The 20452-nt window shown below is 43.9% G+C and overlaps 1 protein-coding gene across 1 annotated transcript in view; it reads right to left on the reverse strand.

Annotated features, from left to right (window-relative positions):
* The window catches only part of LOC147023314 (serine/threonine-protein phosphatase 2A 56 kDa regulatory subunit epsilon isoform-like), a 54048-nt gene that overhangs the window by 7235 nt on the left and 26361 nt on the right, over positions 1–20452 (reverse strand). Inside the window, exons 8-10 of the mRNA XM_085890336.1 lie at positions 16215–16334; positions 11111–11238; positions 7762–7863 (exon numbers count right to left, since the gene is read on the reverse strand). Coding sequence (XP_085746462.1) covers positions 7762–7863; positions 11111–11238; positions 16215–16334 — 350 coding nt within the window. The remainder of the gene's footprint in view (positions 1–7761; positions 7864–11110; positions 11239–16214; positions 16335–20452) is intronic.

The following is a 20452-nucleotide window of genomic DNA, read 5'->3' on the forward strand; positions in this document are numbered from 1 at the left end:
ATTTTCACATGGACCAACACACATACATACAAAGAAATGGCTTGCAGGGGAGGGAGTTGTGCCAATGACCTGATTCTGCGTACACGTATGAATATTTGTTGGAGATTTGCCCAGCGGTTTTTTTTTCTATGGTTTTTGGATGTACACACACAAACATATGGAGAATTACCTTGTGGAGAGAGGGGGGAGGGTTGTACCCATAACCTGACCCCCTGGATATCGCCAGCACATGTGCAGAATTTGATGGAGATTGGTCAAGGGGTATGGAATTGTACAGAGATCAAAGAAAAGGCTTCACACACAGCAATACACACACACACACACACACACACACACACACACACACACACACACACACACACACACACACACACACACACACACACACACACACACACACACACACACAATGCACTGTCTGCATGTACATTATATACATTTCCAGTTTTCACAAAGAAGCTTTCCAGTTTTTGAGGATATATTATATTATATCTTCTTCTTCTTCTCCTTTCGGCTGCTCCCGCTAGGGGTCGCCACAGCAGATCATCCGATCCGCATAGTGATTTGGCACATGTTTTACGCCGGATGCCCTTCCTGACGCAACCCTGGTCGCCTCTTACGACACAGGGATATGGTACACCTATTTTAACCGGGGTATACACCGGCCCAGTACACTGGTACTCATTTCGCCGACCTCGGAAGGATGACAGGCTGAGTCAACCCCCTGGTGTATTAATTCAGTGGCCTAACGGGGCTTGAACTCAGGACCTTTTGGATCCCAAGCCGCTGCCCTAACCACTGCGCCAACACACCAGGCTATTATATCATGTATATATATATATATATATATATATATATATATATATATATATATATATATATATATATATATATATATATATATATATATATATATATATATATATATATATATATATATATATATATATATATATATATATATGAGGCGCCGCGAGGAGTAGTGATGTAAAGGGCCACATCGGCCATTTTGAAGTTAATGCCATATAGCACTATTTTAACCCTTTCCCTATCATCTGAGCCTATCATCATCATATCATTAAAAAATGTCGCTTACATTACTCCTCCTCGCTGGGCCTCATATGTATTGTCGCGGATCCAGGGTTTGAGGCTTGCCATGAGGGGAAGCACTTGGGTCCTTCTCCAACGCCAGGTCCCGAGGCTACTGGGCACAGGTAATTCCACTTACCGACAGGTTGCTAAGGCCTAAGTCACATTTGCTCTACGGCGAGGATACGGCGGCCGTACGCCCTCTGAATTGACAGAAACGTGCGGCGGCCGCAGAGTTTCTGCGGTGGCCTCAGGGTGGCCCTACGCCGTTTGGCTATATTTTACAGGCCGTATGGGTTGCCGTGGAATTATAACGCGGAGTTATAACTTTTTTCATTTCTACGTTCGCCGTAGAAATTCGACAAGCCGAAAAAAAAAAAACTGGTAAAAAAAAAAAAGAATAAATTAACCCATTCGTTACCGTCTGTGTGGCCGCACGTTCGCCTTAGGGCCCCCTGCGGTCGCCTTGCGGGCACCTTGGGCTACCTTGCGTCTGCCTTGAAAATTCTATGCCCGCCGCAGGGCCCCCTTAAGGTCACCGTGCGACATCAAATCAAAGACCGTACGGCAACCCCACGTTTTCGGTCTCCACAATTTCTAAGACCGAAGGCCTAAGTCACATTTGCTCTACGGCGAGGATACGGCGGCCGTATGCCCTCTGAATTGACAGAAACGTGCGGCGGCCGCAGAGTTTCTGAGGTGGCCTTAGGGTGGCCCTACGCCGTATGGCTATATTTTACAGGCCGTAGGGTCGCCGTGGAATTATAACGCGGAGTTATAACTTTTTTCATTTCTACGTTCGCCGTAGCAATTCGACATGCTGAAAAAAAAAAACTGGTAAAAAGAAAAAAATTAACCTATTCGTTACCGTCCGTCTGGCCACACGTTCGCCTTAAGGCCCCCCTGCGGTCGCCTTGCGGGCACCTTGCGTCTGCCTTGAAAATTCTATGGCCGCCGCAGGAACGCCCTACGGTCACCGTGCGACAACAAATCAAAGACCGTACGGCAACCCCACGTTTTCAGTCTCCACAATTTATAAATACCCCGTGCAGCTCCCCGAAAAATAAAAACATATGTGACTGCTACATTGTGTGACCGTGGAAATACTGCGGCCGCCGTATAATTGCTAATGGCCGTAGATTTTGGAGACCCCACGACCGCCGTGGCAAATGTGACTTTGGCCTAAATACGCCGTGCGGCTCCCCGAAAAATAAAAACACATGTGACTGCTACACTGTGTGACCGTGGAAATACTGTGGCCGCCATATAATTGCTAGTGGCCATAGATTTTGGAGACCCCACGGCCGCCGTGGCAAATGTGACCTAGGCCTAAACAACCACGAACGCCGATTGGCACGGCCAATCTGGGCAGGGTTACACTACTTTGCATGATACCTTACCTGTGGATGACCGTCTAATCGTGGGTCAGTGCCCTCAGATTACTGCCGAGCATGACAGTGAATGTGCGCTGGCTGACAAAGTAAATTATTGGGGTAGAACGTCCCATCTAACCATACTTGTGCGCTGCATCGGACCAATAAAGGAAAAGACAACTGAGACAGAGGGGAAATAGCAACAAACAATTATTTATTACAAACACACAAGCAAGCAATCACTCAAAAGCAAGTATTTACAAGCAAGAAAGCAAGAAGGCACATTAGAGCAGATTTAACCATAACACGTGTTCTTCTTAAATCTTACTTTAACAAAAGACTTGGTCATCATTCACTCAGGGACGAAGAATAAAACAAGAAGGATTTGAAAATAAAAGTAATGAATGGAGAAAAGGAAAGTGGTCTTTCCCTCTCTCCCTCACATCACACAAATATACAGGAGAATGTGAAGGAAAATGGATTGGGGAGATGGGAGTGGTGATGGATACACTCAGCCGTGTCCCTGAGATGCCCGGACCCAGTAGGCGAGTCCTCTCTGGCGTCCCAGATATGCGAGCTAGATGTGTGACTTGCCCTCCTCTGTCTCAGGTGCTTCCTCCTCAGACCCCCATCGATGAGGTGCCACCGTTCACCCTCCTCGTCCTTCGTGGATAACAGGATCGAGAGGGCAGGACGACGTTCATGGAAGGAGTGTTCTTTTTCCACAGAAGATCGACACCAACTGCTCGTGAAACTCTCCTTTCTTTTCCCTCACACGTTTGTGTTCCTTTCCTCACGAGCCTTCTCAGTTTGTCAGTCTTCAGCTCAGGCGAGCTTGGCCCATTCGTTTCTCCTTTCTGCTTCCCTATTTTCCTGCTTTCTGAGCCGTCTGCTCAGGAGTGCTCTTTGTCCCTGTTTGTGCGAGCTCGTCACGAGTCCTCTTCGCCTCTCTTTCTTCTTCACATCAGCTTTCTTTCCCCCCCACCCCCAACAAGCCTTCTCCCCTTCCCATTGGTGTGCAGCTGATGGGGGCGAGTGCATGATCACTTGTGGAAATTGCCACGCCATTCTTAAGCCGCTGTCACACCTTGACGATTTAGCCAGCGTATGGCGATTTTTGAAAAATTTGTTTAAAACGCTGGCACACGTCGAATACGTTATGGGTACGTTTTGTATACGTTAAGAGCACGCTGAAAAACACTGCCATACGTCGTAGTACGCTGGCTTTAAACGTTGTACTTTTGGGTTGTCCTCAAATTTTTGCATGCTTGAAATTTTACGACGTATGCCGGCGTATGACTCACACGTTCCGCTACGCTGGCCATAAGTTGTAGGTACGTTATGCGATCGTTGACACACGTTGACACACGTTACTTGTAAGTTATTAATCAGTCGAAACACGTCGAGGTAATGTTTAGCATACCCGAAACTTATTTCTAACCTCTGAGTAACGTTTTGTAAGTACGCTACACGAACGTTGTTCACACTTCGCAACACGTTACTTGAAAGTTCCTCATACGTCGAAACACGTCAATGTAATGTTTAGGGTACCCGTGACTTATTTATAACCTATGAGTAACGTGCTTGGGAATTGTTTGTCAAGCATGTCCTCCGCACAAATACATATGTAGACGTACTTGACGTCTTCAGGACGACCACAGAACTTACTGAACGCGTTTCTAACTTTCAGATACCGTATAATGGCGTATTGGCAGTGATTAGGGGAATTGGTATATAAAAAGGGGCTTCGCAGGAGGAACCCGTCTTTTTTTTAAGACTTCGTGGTGAGTACATGTCCATGTCATTCTGAGAGATGGAGGATACGGCAACACTGAGACGACAATACCTACCTGTCCTCCAACATCAACATGACCTCATCGAGTTGACACTGCACCAGTTGCGTGCCAATAGAGCCGGGAGAAGAAGACGTGAACGGAGGAGAAGGAACTGGGTCAGACCATGGATCGGGAGGCGACGCCATTATGGCATATATGACCAGCTCATGTTGGAACTCCGGAACGAGGACCATGCATCCTTCATCAACTTCCTGCGAATGCCCCCAGCGATGTTCGACGAGCTGCTAGCCAGAGTGGGTCCAAGGATAACCAAGCAGTACACCTTCGACAGGGATCCGCTTGAGCCCGACATGAGGCTGGCACTGAGCCTGCTGCTGTTGGTGCCGTGACTGCAGTGCTGTGGAAGCGATTTAACTCGCTCAATGAAAACGATTTCAATTGCCGAGCCCCAGCGTCCAAAAACAACAGGCGAGTGACAGCCATTTTTTAAAATCGTTCAGTGTAAATCATTTCAATAGTCGAGTGGAAGTGATTTTACTCGTTCAATGGAAACGATTTCAATTGCGGAGCACCAGCGTCCAAAAACAATAGGCGAGTGACAGGCATTTATTAAAAGTGAAGTTGCAGCCTATGAATAGAAAACCTCATGTAATCGTCGACGATACGCTGCCACGCTCTGCATACGTTAGACTATCGTTGGGCATAGGTTGTGGACGCCTAAAATACGCTAATCAATCGTTGGTATAACTTATCTATAAGTTATCGAAGCGTTCTGTGTTCATTACTAGTACATTATGCATTTGTCCAAGTCCTTTTGAATACTTTTAAAACTGAAACAAAAAAATAGTTCATCGTGGGAATGAGGAAAAAAAAATAGCTGAAAAGAACATCGAACAATGGTGCAAAGTAGTCTCCTATTCATGGACGCAACGAGGATCCATCATCACCCACACCGTCCCCATCACGCTCACCTACTACTACTGACATGGACCGACTACTACTACCAATACTACTACGACTACTACTACTACTACTGACACGCTCACCTAATACTACTACTACTGATACTACTGACATTGACATCGACTCAACATGGAGTCTGGAACACTGACAGGTTCCTCTTGTGAAGCCCATTTGTATATACCAATTCCCCTAAACGCTGCCAAATCGCCATTAAACGGTAGATGTAAGTTAGCAACACGTTCAGTAAGTTCTGTGGTCGTCCGGAAGACGTCAATCAAATTTGTCTACATACGACAATGTGCGTTTGAGATACGATACACATAGGTTCAAAGCACGCTACTCATAGGTTCAAAGCACGCTACTCATAGGTTCAAAGCACGTTACTCAGGTATGCTAAACATTACTTCGACGTGTTTCGACTTATGAGTAACTTACAAGTAACGTGTGTCTGACGTGTGACAACGATCGCGGAGCGTGCCGAGAAATTATGCCAGCTTATGCGGAACTTGTGAGCCATACGTCGAGTACGTCATAAAATTTTCAGCATGCTTGAAATTTCACGACGTACTAAACGTACCACGGAATATGACAGCGTACTTCATTGTTTTTCAGCGTGCTCCTAACGTATACACAACTTGCCCATACTGTATTCGACGTGTGCCAGCGTTTTAGACACATTTTTCATAGGTCGGCATATGCTGGCTAAATCGTCAAGGTGTGACTGCGATGTTGACACTTCCAATTCTCAGGCGGTTATGATTTAAATCGGCGTGCGGCAGGTTTTTAACAGGCTCCGCCACAAGTTCGTCGGCGATACGTGCACCGCGCTATGCCTAAGTTAAACTATCATTGGGCATAGGTTGTGAATGCCGACAACAGGCTAAGCATTCGTTGGTATAAGTTATCTATAAGACAACGAAACGTTCTGTGCCCGTAAATAATATGTTATGCATACGACCAACACGTTATGAATACGACCAAAACTTTAAAAAAAAACTCAAAACTTCAGCGTACGTCAACGTTTTACATACATTTTTATACGTTGCCATTGCTGGCTAAAACGTCAAGGTGTGACAGCGCCTTGAAGGAAGTTTCAACTAGAGCCCCCAGCCCCTTCATGCGGAAATCGCCCAGTCGCACTGTAGCACGCCCATGAGAAGGCCACGGCGAGCACCATGCACCATGAACATGCATGCGAAACGCGACATGTACATGCATACGAGAGAACCTAATGGGTTCTTAAGCAATGCACGGATGGAGGGAACTCGAAAAGGAACCCCGGATGACCGAACAGCCGTGGGATTGAAGGTAAGACCGATGGGGTGAAGGAGGAGCTGTTGAAAGGATGTTTGATGAAGGGGAGATTCTTGGTGGACCGTTGAAACAGGCCAATGGAGGGATGATTGAAAGTAACAGAGGGACTGAACTGAATGATGGTGTGAAGGAAGAAAGATTGAAAGTAACAGAGGGGTGGGGAAAGACATTACACGGGACAAACATAGTCGAGCCAACGCATGCCCCCCAAACAGCCCTTTTACAAGGGACCAAGGACTATCTATACAAAGAGTAATTAAATAACTGATCCTCAGGTCACCTACATGTCCATGTATGCTCTCCTCCTGGGGTAAGTTTTCCACAACACAACACAACACACACACTGAAAAGCTTCCTCACAATTAGAAAAAAAAAATCACTGCACCAGACAGTCCGACATTATTTATTTGGATTTCATAAAGGCCTTCGATTAATTTCCCCACAGAAGGTTACTGGCAGAGCTCATGAGCTATGGTATGAGGAGTCAACTGCTTGAATGTTTAAAGTGTTTCTTAAGCGACTGTACTCAGTTTGTGAAATCCCCGTTATCAATGGAATTCTACAAGGCAGTGTGCCGAGCCCTGTGAATGATTTGCTTGAGATAAACAGCTGTTACATCATCTTTGCAGATGATACTAAAATCTATATTGGAATAGGAAGTCAACAGGATTCATTTAAACTTCAAGAAGATGTGGAAAAACGACGAAAATGGTCCAGTCAGTGGCTGCTAAACTTCCACCCAGAAAAAGGTAAGGTTCGAAGTTGTATGAATAAAGCAAAAGTTGACATCTTACCAATCAAGAAAAGGGGAACACTTCTCACACAATGGAGCATGTTGAGCTAATGAAGGACCTTGGTATTGCAATCAACAGTTTATCATTTGAAGCATATCCAGGATAAAATCTCCAAGGCAAACAAAATGGCAGGCCTGGTCAGAAGGACCTTAATGCACCTCTGAGGCTGTGTCCGTAAGACTGTACAAAGCCTTCGTATGGCCTGGTTTGTATAATGCTCACTGTACGTAGACTCCAAACAAGTTATGCGATATTGATGCTTTGGAAAATATACAGAGAAGCGCAACAAGATTTGCCCCATCCCTCAAAGGCCTCACTTGTGAGGAGACACTTAGAGAACTTAATCTTCCAACGATATTCTGTCGACGTGCGTGCGGAGACACGGGTGCCATCACGGTATTAGCCAATGAGATGCTCATACTTTTCACTCACCGTTGCCTGTCAGCCTTGAAAGATGCAGTAAGCTCATCAAAAAGCTGGCTGTTCATCTCCATGAAGGCTTTCAGTACACTGTAGACAAGAGCTACAATGGTTCTGAAATGCACCACAAAATAATGGCTCAGATTATGGTCATGAGAATTATTCATAGCATTGCTCGAGACCAAAAAGGAAACAACAAAAGATCTGATTATTACAATTTCTCACTTTCCTCCCGAGTACCAATAGAAATGCATCATTCAACCGCAAAGGCAGATTCCAGAGTTTTCCAATTGCTCTATTTCTGTGAATGCAGACCCGGATTTGCTGAGAAACATCACATGGCTACTACAGCTGCGAAAACAAATTAAATCAAGCATCTTGGAAACTCGTAAGTTAAATTAATGAATACATTCTACCATAGTGATACTTGTGTAAATATTGTAAGAAACACCGGAGGATGAAAAAGAAAACTCCAAGTCTTTAAAACATCTTTAAAAAAAAAAAAAATTTAAAGTCTTTAAAACGACAAGTCGTATACAACTTGTGCCATTAGTTGGGATGGGTGGGAAAAATCACCTCAACGACTGTCTCAATGACTCGACTGTATTTAGGATCAAATCACACCCTGTATAACACTCACCTGTAAAGGCCCAGTCACACCTTGACGTTTTAGCCAGCTTATGCCGATTTTTGTATAATTTGTGGAAAACGCTGGTACATGTCGAATACGTTATGGGTAAGTTTTGATAACATTGAGAGCATGCTGAAAAACACTGCCATACGTCGTAGTACGCTGGCTTTAAACGTTGTACTTTGCGGTTGTCCTCAAATTTTCCATGCTTGAAATTTTAAGACATGCCAGCGTATGACTCACACGTTCCGCAGAACACTGGCCATAAGTTGTAGGCACGTTACGCGATCGTTGACTCACGTCGACACACGTTACTTGTAAGTTACTCATAAGTCGAAACACGTCGAGTTAATGTTTAGCGTACCCGAAACTTATTTCTAACCTATGAGTAACGTGTTGTCGGCACGTTACGCGATCGTTGACACACGTCGACACACGTTACTTGAAAGGTACTCATAAGTCGAAACACGTCAAGGTAATGGTTTGCGTCAGTGTTCCAGACTCCCTGTTTTTATTTTTTTGTTTTTTTTTTCTTCGGTATGACGGTGATGTTGACACTTCAATTTCGAGTGCGGTTATAATATAATATAATTAATAGGCTGCCGCTCAACAATTTAAATCATAACCGCACTAGAAATCGAAGTGTCAACATCACCGTCATACCGAAGAAAAAATAAACCAATGTCACCCGCAGGGTGACCCGTATCTTGCCAAAAGGTGACCACGTGTGACTTATTTAAGGTCACACTGAGGTGAACAGAGCTGCTATCCACCAGGAGCGACTCCTTGAGGAATATCTGCCTACGAGAGATTCCGATGAGAATCGTTCTACAGAGTAACCATGAAAAATATGCTTTTGCCTCATAACGTCACCAAATGACGTCATAATGTCTCAAGCTTGACATATCTAGAAAGCACTCATCGAGGTGTTCAATTTGAGGTACTACACGATATGGTTCCTAAAACTTGAAAATTTGACCTTGGGGTCAAATATGTTTGACTTGAGGCGCTAACCATGAAGGTCAAGGCCAATCGCCACCAAAAATTAATCAGCTGAGCGCCAGACCATGAACTATATTCTCAAGAAGTTTGAAGATGATCCGATCAAAATTACTCAAAAAATAAGGGTTTCGTCGACTCCCCTGATTTGCGCCAAAGTGACCTTGACCTTTGACCTTGACCTTCAAAATTTTGTGCACCGAAAGGGACCTCTATAGGCCTCTGATATGCGAAGTTACAAAAATTTCCAATGATAACTGTGCTCTGCAGAGTGATTTATACGTGATTACAGACCAAAAAAAAAAACAACATATGAAGGTCAAGGCCAATCGCCACCAAAAATTAATCAGCTGAGCGCCAGACCATGAACTATATTCCCATGAAGTTTGAAGACGATCCGATCAAAATTACTCAAAAAATAAAGGTTTCTTTGACTCCCCTGATTTGCGCCAAAGTGACCTTGACCTTTGACCTTGACCTTCAAAATTTTGTGCACCGAAAGGCACCTCTATAGGCCTCTGATATGCGAAGTTACAAAAATTTCCGATGATAACTGTGCTCTGCAGATTTTTTTATACGTGATTACAGACAAACAAACAAAAAAAAAAACATACAAGCTGACTAACATATCGCAAAAACTTCGTTATGGCAAGATAAAAACAAAAAAAAATAAAAACAGGGAGTCTGGAACACTGACGCTAACCATTACCTTGACGTGTTTTGACTTACGAGTACCTTACAAGTAACTTTTGTCGACGTCTGCAAATGTTCGCATATCGTGCGTACTGCGTACATCTTATTCCCATCGCATGCGGAACGTGTGAGGCATACGGCAAGTACGTCGTAAAATGTTTAACACGTTTAAAATTACAAGAAGTACTCCACTTAATATGACGTAAGATAGCGTACTTTGGCGTTCTATTCACGTATACCAAACTTACCCATACCGGATTCGACGTGCGCCAGCGTCTAAGACGCATTTTTCAGAGGTTGGCATACGCTGGCAAGATCGCCAAGGTGTGACTGCGATGTTGACACTTCCATTTCTCCGGCGGTTATGATTTAAATCGTTGTGCGGCAGCCTTTTAATAGGCTACGTCACGTCATCGTCGGCGATACGTGCAGCGCGCTATGCATAAGTAAGACATATGCATAAGTTGGGCAGAGGTTGTGAAGGCCGACAACAGGCTAAGCATTCGTTGGTATAAGTTATCTATAAGACAACGAAACGTTCTGTGTCCATTACTAATATGTTATGCATACGACCAACTCGTTATGAATACATCCGAATCTTTAAAAAAAACATCAAAAGTTCAATGTAAGCCAGCGTTTTACATACATTTTGATACGTTGCCATTGCTGGCTAAAACGTCAAGGTGTGACTGGGCCTTAAGACATGGACGAGCATCATATTTTGGATATTCACCACAAAAATAATCACCGTTATGTCCATGTGGCTTTGATAAAGTAATTACATCACTTAATCAGCAGTTTTAAACCGAACCAGTTTGCAAATTCCGATTGGCACGGCACGGTTCGCACAAAACGTTATCTTTCATCAGAAGAGGGTTGACGATAGAAAATACGACAATAATGTTCCCCAGTCTCTGATGGCCAAGAGCTGATCACGATAAAAGGTGATCAATGGCCACAGCAGCAGTCTGATAAAAGGTGATCCATCCAAAGAAAAGTTTTAAATTCCTTACCAGCAATCATTTATTGCCAACTTACTGGTTCCAATGCTCCTTTGAGATCCTGTAGAGACTTGGAAAGGTGATCGGAAGGATAACGTTCGAGTTCTCTTCGATGAGACTCATTATGTATTCATTGTTCCAGTAATACAGAGCTCGTTCTGCCACCTGCCATAGCAATTGTAAGCAAATGTTAAGTCAGATAAGCTTAAAAAGTTCATGAGAAGGCTTCAAGGTATTTGTAGTGTATATATTGTGAATAGATGGCTATCTTGTGTGATGAAAAGATGACCGGTTTCATGTCAATATTAGGCATGCCCTCCCCACAAACAAATACACATGAACCTCTGTAATCATGAGGGTTACATTCCTGGGAAACCTCGCAATACAGCATTCACGAATACGGATACCGTGGTTTAATGGGGAAAAATGGGGTTAAGTCCCTGGGACAGTCTGAGCATAGAGAGAAAATGGTTCAATGTTTAAGAAGAATGATTTCAAAAAATAAAAAAAACATTTGAAATGACAGAGCACACTGAACAGAACTGTGTTTTTATTGATGTTTGATGATGATGGTGTGATGACAATGGTGGTGGTCTTGCAGAGGAAGTCCAAAAATGAAAAAAGGGGGGGGGGGAGAAGGAAAACGAAAAATGAATCATTTTTCAACCAAATGATTCATGCCCACTGTAGATGCACTTGCACCCGTAGCCACCCTGTTTAACACATTCACTTTTTCGCCCAAACTCATCACTTTCTTCCACTTTCCAACCCACTCACATTCCCACTCATCTTACGTTTAGAGGTCATGATTAATAATAATTACGAGTTCACAATAGCGAAGTCGAGAGCCGTGGCGAGGTGTTTACGGTTCGGAGACCCAAAGCAATACTGTACGGTATCAATATCTGCATAACTCCCGCTTAGGTCCTGAGTGTGGGTGGGTGGGAGACTCACAAACTCGCAAATACTGGAGGTCGATAGGTCGCAAATTAGGAATCAGTGTACATTTACTAATTCACGAATATGGAGGATTCACTCGACTATAAATGGCACAAGAAGACATCCTTGTAATGCCTCCCTCAACATTCGTGTTAAAAGGGCACTTTTCAATAACCAGCATCAGATTTCTCCTGAACACGATTTCGTCGTGCCAAATAAATGGTGAAATTAAAACCCCTTCGAGATACTATGCAGATAGTTTATATCTGACCGATGTCATATTCATGTCTCTGCTGGCTGTGAGTCAGAAGTCAATAGACGTCTGGGTCGGGCCTGGGGAGTCATGGATTCACTGGATAATGGGGTGTGGCGCTGCCGGTACCTGTGCGGGAGGACGAAAGTCCGAGTCTTCAGGTCCTTGGTGCTTCCAGTCTTGCTCTATGGATGCGAGACTTGGACTCTGACCAAGAATCTGAGATGGAGACTTATTTCCTTTGGTACCAGGTCTCTTCGGAGAATCCTTGGCTATCGCTGGTCGGACTTTGTGTCCAACGAGCGGTTGCTGAGAGAGACTCAAATGAGATTTGTTACCTGCATAGTCCGTGAGCGTCAGCTGCAGCTGTATGGACATGTGGCTTGTTTTCCTGACGCTGATCCTGCTCACCAGATTCTCTCAGCGAGGAAATCCCGTGAGTGGAGGAGGCCAATGGGCCGACCACGTGCCTCGTGGTTGCAGCAGGTTTATCAGCATCTCAAGGAGATGGGGATTGGGCCAGGCATCTGCCTGGGGGATGGCCAGACGGAGGCCCCTGGAGTACTGGCGGAGAGTGGACGCAGCGATGCGCTGCTCTGGCGCATGCTCACATACCTGACCTGATACTCGTTGATAAAAACAGATAACGCACAGGGATTCTTTATTTTATTTTTAAAGAAATTTGTGTTGTAGCCAATACGAATAATCGCATTTCCCATTTCAATATATGAGCTGAAAATCAAGATCGAGATGACCAAGAGGGTGGAACAGTAAATAATTAGGAAATGTGTGGTCAATGTTACCATCAACTTTATTGACATTTACAGATGATTGGCTGCATAATTAGGCAAGCATTGCCCATCAGAGACAGCAGTGCTAAACAGCACCATTGGGAACAAGAGCCTTTTGATGAACGAGTATTAAGAATTGGATCCTGCACTGCTTCTGTAAACGTCCAAAATAACACATAACACACTGAAAGCACACAAAAGCTTACACTCTGATGGGACAAGCTTGTGTCCAAAGCTTGAGAATATCTGGTAAAGAATTCTTTTTATGATTCACAGGTGAGCTTTTCTTCTTATCACGTACAGTAATACCCAGTTTTACGTCACCCCTTTTTATGTCGTTCCCCAAATACATCGGCACGTTAGTAATTCCACTTTTGGATAGTCGTAGTCTCAACTCACACGTCATTTTAAAAGTCACACCTTTTATTCTCGAGTGTTTTCAGAACTTACAAGACTGATAGACACCAGAATACATTGCGTAAGTCTCAAATCTGGAAATCACAAAATCACTTGAAAGAACGACAGTATTGTATTTTGCAACACACATAAGTAAATGTACTGTACTGGAGAATGGCTAAGAGGCATTGTAAAAGTGTTACCTTAGAAGTGAAATTTGATATAATTCATCAAATGGATGCTGGTATTAATGGATTGCCGGATTATTCCGTTTGCCTCCGACTGATAAAAATGCCCAGGTTCATTGAAGAAAGAGAATTAAGACGACATACTGCCACCTTCAACCGTTTCCGGAAGAGGTTTATTTTTATTTAAATGTCTCGAAATTGTTTTGAGTTTCTTTTCCACCACTTCAAGGTACGATATAACTTGCGCAATGTCAAGCTCGTAGGGGAGCGTGCCTCCGCGGACCACGATGCAGCCACGGCATTCCCTGCAGAACTCACGAGCCTCATTGAGGAGAAGGGGTATCTGCCGGAGCAGGTCTTTAATGCTGATGAGACCGCCTTCGCCTTGTTTTGGAAAAATATGCCAACCAAAACGTTCATCTCACAGTGTGAGAGCAAAGCAACCGGTTTCAAGGCCGCAAACTAGCGGGTATCCCTGAACCCACGTGCACTGAGGAACAAAAGCGAGCAGGCGCCGCCCGTGTACTGAAGTGCGAACAGGGAAGGAACCTTTCATTCAAGGTACTCCTGCTGCTTGACAATGCTCCTGGCCACCCCACGGACCTGAACGGCGTATCTTCATCATCTTGCAAAGTCACGTGTGCCGTGTTTGTTTCATAAAAAAAATGAAATGGGACATGATGTTGTTGTTGTTTTATTTTTGTTTTGCTGTATGGTACGGTATAGTTAAGGGACTTTAAAATGCATTCTTCAATAAATTGGAAATGGTACCTGGTGTTGTTGTTTTTATCCCCCCGCCACATGGCGGAAGGGGGATATTGTTGTCACCCAGGTCGTCCGGCTGTCCGTCCGGCTGTCCGTCCGTCCGGGCGTCAACATTTATAGCTGTGAGTGCAATAAACTTATAAACTGTTCGCCATATCGATTTGAAATTTGGGTCACACATGTACACCTGAAAATGAAGAACCCTATTGATTTTGGGCGTGGCCGGATCCAAGATGGCCGACTGGGGCGGCCATCTTGAAAATAATGTTTTTTGTAATAAATGGAAAACCGCTTATCTGATTTCAATTATTTTTGGTTACTACGTTCCTCACCCCTGGGGAACTTTTTCGAGATGATGACCAAATGGTGTCTTGTTTCCGATTCACCTCCCTCATTATCTGGAATATGTATGACCTTTTTCATTCAATGGCGGGGGATTCCCCATCTCTGAAGGTATATTTTTATTTGTAAGCATCTTAATGAAAATGTAATCGTGCATTCGTGGTTGAAAACATTTTAAACTTTAAAAACTTTCCCCTTTGAACCAGGAACCGCCACGAACCGATAACGTTATCCCCCTTGTCCCCATTGTATCAATTCCCCGACTTTGGTGGTGTCGCCTTTTTCATAAACCAGGAACCACTGCGAACTGATAACATTATCCCCCTTGTTCCCGTTGTAACAATGACAAAACACTCGTGGATCCCCCCCCCACGCTCATGGATTTTTCATAGGTCAGGAAATCTCCAGAACCAATCTCCCCCCCCCCCCCAATTTCCCATTGAAACAATGCCCCTAAATTCGCGGTTTTAACATTTGTGGGGTTTTCCCGGAACGTATCCCCCATTCATGTCGGGGTCCTGGTATGCATATATATATATATATATATATATATATATATATATATATATATATATATATATATATATATATATATATATATATATATATATATATATACACATATATATATACACACATACTTGAATATGACTGTCATTGATAAAAACAGGGAAATATCATAGGTTTAAAAAAAAACGAAATATAATACCTGAAGTGGTATGGTGATGTTCGGAACGCATTATTCCATTAATTCTTATGAGAAAAAAAATGCTTTGATTGTTGTCATTTCAGTATTAGTCACATTTTTCAGGAGCGTGTCCACTACACATTCCAGTCCAGCGCAGTTCCGTGCTTTGCGTCATTGCTCAGTGAGCGCTGTGCGCGGCTGTGCAACTGATGCAGCGTCCCTTGCAGTCAACGTCCCTTGCAGTCTTTCAAGCAAGAGTCAGCACTGTAGGATCTTTAATGTCCATCAACTAATGCTGGCAAAAGGGTCACCCAGATTAACGTCCACCTGAGTGGCGACCCACTTTATGATGCAACAATGCCTGCTAAACACAAATAAATTCGACGGTTTATATTTGGGTCGGGAATGTAACCCAGACCAGACGAGTAAAAGGTATGTGTGCTCCCTCTGCACGATCCTTTAAGGCAAAACCGGCAAACCAAATGTGTTCAAACGAATGTCCCAGTCAAATATGAAGCACTCTTATCGGTATTACTCAAGATAGAATAAAAGTACTTGTTTACACCAAATTCATGAAACTGCCTATTAGCCAAAGTCAAAAAATTTAAATCAACATAAATTTGTGAGCAAACGTAAATTTAAACCGACCATAAAAAGGCAATAAAACCGAATCTACGATTGCCAAAAGGTACGTCGAATGTCTCTTAAAACACTTGTATTTTCACCAATTTAATTATATTCTTAAACAACTGTTGCATGAGAATAAATAAATAAATTACCTGAAAGTGAGGGCTCGCAACACATTTTGCGATTTGCTTGAATAATAGCTCTTGTATTTTGACAAACTGAGATGGTTCTACAACATCAAGAATTTCTTCGACCTCCCCAAGAAACATGACCTGTTGAAAACACAAATTGATCAAACAGATGGTACATGTATACGTGTTTTCACATTTACATTGTGATGTTTTCGTTTTTCTGATTTTCAAAACAAAGTGAGGTATTGGCCCTGGATTCAAAAGCTATTTGTGTGAGGGGGGGGGGGGTACAATACGTATCAACTTTTATGATGTTTACTTATGTTGTGCACCTGTTAGTTTATATTCCCAAACCCACAATTACTCCCACCTTTCTCTGTATGGTATCAATTCCTCGCTATTTTTCTACAAGGTCTAAGGCTCATAGAAGAGCTGTAAAACACAAATTGTGCACACACGTATGACTTTCAACATGAGACAAACACGGCCAATTGATCCTGAGTCACTTATAGTGTCACAAGAGTGTCACCGAGGTTTTTGGCTTGGAAGGAAATCTGAAACTTTCTCAAAACCAACAAGGTACCAAATGGTACTTTCCTTTATCAATACCGCTTCCAGCTCAACATTTATCATATTACATAATTCAAATAAAACTGCAATTTTTATCCGACCCCGCACCCTCTCCGATCTTCCTTTCACCATGTAACCCGACTAAGTGAAAAGAGGGGGCTAACATGTAATGGCTCGATCTTATGACACAGCAAGCAAGACTGCATCATTCACATGTATCATTTTTCAACTGATCAAGCAAAATCAGTAAGATATCATGCCCAGGCAAAAATGCTACAGTTAGAAATATTGTTGTGGGGCCGGGCGTCGGCGGCAAGCACGACCGCTCGGTGGAGCAGTAGAGTCGGCTCCACCGAACACACTGGAATTTAGATCGTGCTCCTCGGAGAACTCCGAAAGGCACGGGTCCCTTACAGGACCATGAATCGCCAATAATTCGGCCATGTGGAATAGGGTTAATTGCCAATTTCAATATACCTAAGTATCCAAGCGGCAAAGCTACAGGGGAATTCACACCCTCGGCAGGCCTCGAGCGGAACGAGCTGTTATCGTGCTCGAACAGTGCGTAACCCGAGCGGATGGTTACCAAGACCCGTCGGTCCAAATGCACAATTTACCGTTTCCCAATTTCCCAACACGCACCATGCTAAGCCAATGAAAGAAACACAGAAACGAGCTGATACATTCAACAAAAGGGATATTTATTTACAATAGGCAGGGAGGGAACACAGCAGAGCAGTTATCTGACTATAAGAAATGCAGTCAATGTACAAGCAAAAGCACTTGTACAGTTGCTACTTAAAGACGGGCCCACACACACACACACACACACACACACACACACACACACACACACACACACACACACACACACACACACACACACACACACACACACACACACACACACACACACACACGGACCAGTCGTGTCTTTATTGAAGGCCTCCAGCTCGAGGACAGGTGACCTAGAGACCAGAGCCTGTGTTTGGATCTGTCCACCTCGTGTGGTCTTAGACGATCCAGCTCAGCGGGACTCGAACCCGCAACATGATGCCGCTCCAAGCACCAGGTACCGCGCTCTCCAACCGGCCACGCACCAATCGACCAAGGCCAAGGAGACGATCAGAGGCAACGATGATCCAGCTCGGCGGGACTCGAAACCGCAACACGATGATTATGACCACCACGACGACGACCACGACCACAAGAATCGTTCCCCAAACAGCTCTCATTCTGGCGTTCCTTATATTCCTTTTTCCTCCGGGGTGAGCAAATCGCCGTCTCCACCCTGATTGGACAGGGCGTCATGGGAAAGTCGCTCTCTGTGGCCATCTCAATCCCATTGGCCCGGGTGCCGTGGGAAAGGTCGCTCTCTGTGGCAATCTCAATCCCATTGGCCCGGGTGCTGTGGGAAAGGTCGCTCTCTGTGGCAATCTCAGTCCCATTGGCCAGGGTGCCATGGGAAAGTCGCTCTCTGTGGCCTGATTGGACAAGGGGCACGCCCGTGCCTTCCTGGGTGGAGTCTCGGTCTGAAGCGATGGAAATGTCCACCCACGTATGTGGCCGAACGCACGTGGGCTATGGCGTCGGTGTGTGAAGTGAAGTGAAGTGAAGTGAAGGAGGTTTGTTGAAAACGAGACTCCGCAGTGCACACATGTAATTCCCGTTAGACACAGGTAGGGGGCCATAACTATAAACACACCAATATAATTGTTCTATAAGGACCTGAATGTTGAGCGAGTAAGCTTCCAAATTCATAACAATATAGTGTATATGAGTCACACTCAAATATACTATAGTTGGGAACAGGTCCTACTACGGTTGTCTGCAGAGAATTACTGGAGGAAAGAAATGCAAAAATAGATATTTTTGCCTGGGTGAGGATTTTTTTATGGCATTCTCTCAATGGAATCTCCTGCAATGAAGATGAGTCTCTAGGCTTATCACTTTCACACCGACTTTCGTCTTGCACCTTCTGCTTTCCATTCTTTGTCCACCCACCCCTCCCACAGGTTTCTACAGGACGCACATGGTCCAGTAACACCCTTCTGGTGAATGTCCCAAAATCACGACTCGCTGCTCACTCACCGCCGCTCCACTCATTCATTACTCTTTTCGCCCACCTGTGAAAACCGCCTCTCTTTTCAATCTCATTCTTCCCTCCAGAGCTTCAAAACAGCTGTTCACTACCATCTCGGGTCATCCCCCATCCACAATCATGATTTTTTCTTCCCCGGTTAACTTCCCAAGCCTACTTTTCCTGGGTTTCTAGTTTTTCTTTCCACTTCCATGATTGAGAGTTTGCATCTGCATCCATCTTGTTCACCCCGTGTCCTCCCCTGGCTCTCATTCGTCCCCATGTCCCTTATCCCTCTATTTTGTCCCTCAACCCTGATGTTGGTGTGTGTTTTATATCTATCTATCTATCTATCTATCTATCTATCTATCTATCTCTCTCTCTCTCTCTCTCTCTCTCTCTCTCTCTCTCTCTCTCTCTCTCTCTCTCTTTCTCTCTCTTTCTCTCTCTTTCTCTCTCTTTCTCTCTCTTTCTCTCTCTTTCTCTCTCTTTCTCTCTCTTTCTCTCTCTTTCTCTCTCTTTCTCTCTCTTTCTCTCTCTTTCTCTCTCTTTCTCTCTCTTTCTCTCTCTTTCTCTCTCTTTCTCTCTCTCTCTCTCTCTCTCTCTCTCTCTCTCTCTCTCTCTCTCTCTCTCTCTCTCTCTCTCTCTCTCTCTCTCTCTCTCTCTCTCTCTCCATTATTTTCTAGCTCATCCAAGCCTCAAGACTGCATACAAAGGAAAAAGGGTTCTTAACCCCCACGGCCTGCATGCTGCCCAATCAGCAAGTAGATGTGGCCCATGTGACAGTGCTCAAATTCAAAAGGAATACTCTGATTTTCTCTGCTGCCCCTTTAATTGCAGACACAAAGTATGAGGATGTGTTGAAAAATAATTCCTCCTATTCTAGTTCTCCCAAGCAGGTCAAGATATTCAAATGAAACAACAACAAAAAGCACAGTCTGCACATGTTCTTTACACAGCATATTGTAAGTCGGTGGTGAATAGGTTCAGAACCCTTGCTCCATGGCCTATTCCTAATCTTTCATTCTTCATTCTGCTGCGAAGATTGAAAATAAACAGTGAAAATGAACCTTATTGGTATCACAATGGTATCGTTACCAATTCTGTATTACCCTCTTTTACATGTCGATGAGCATAAAAACGGATGACACATTTTCAAAAAAAGTCATGGTTTCCTCCAAGATACACATTTACTGGTTATCAGCTCTTCAAAATATGAATAAACATCTGATTATCAGCTCTTGCCAGGAAATGTGTCAAATGTGATCCCCAACAATGACTTTTCTCAACCTCCGTACCACACCCCTCCCCCGAGGCCGACCAACTCAAAGAAAGACAAAATGAAAGTTAAAAAAATGTTTCTTTTTAAGTGCTGTCTTTTCAAGGAAAGATGATTGTAAGTTGATGTGCGGCTGTTCGACGTTTCACAGGCATGATGGGTCAAATGGACTTTTCCAACATGTATTACTAAGAGAAGTGTGTGTGCGTACATGTGTCATGCTTCATTCTAAAAGGGTTCCTGTTGTAGAATAACCAAAAAAATGGTACTGTTGGAAAACTGATAATAATCAATTGATGTGGTACAAAAATTAGTGTCCGTTTAATTATA

Source organism: Eptatretus burgeri, chromosome 7 (assembly GCF_056783735.1).
Source record: "Eptatretus burgeri isolate ZD-2024b chromosome 7, Ebu_testis_v1, whole genome shotgun sequence".
In the NCBI taxonomy this organism is placed as follows: Eukaryota; Metazoa; Chordata; class Myxini; order Myxiniformes; family Myxinidae; genus Eptatretus; species Eptatretus burgeri.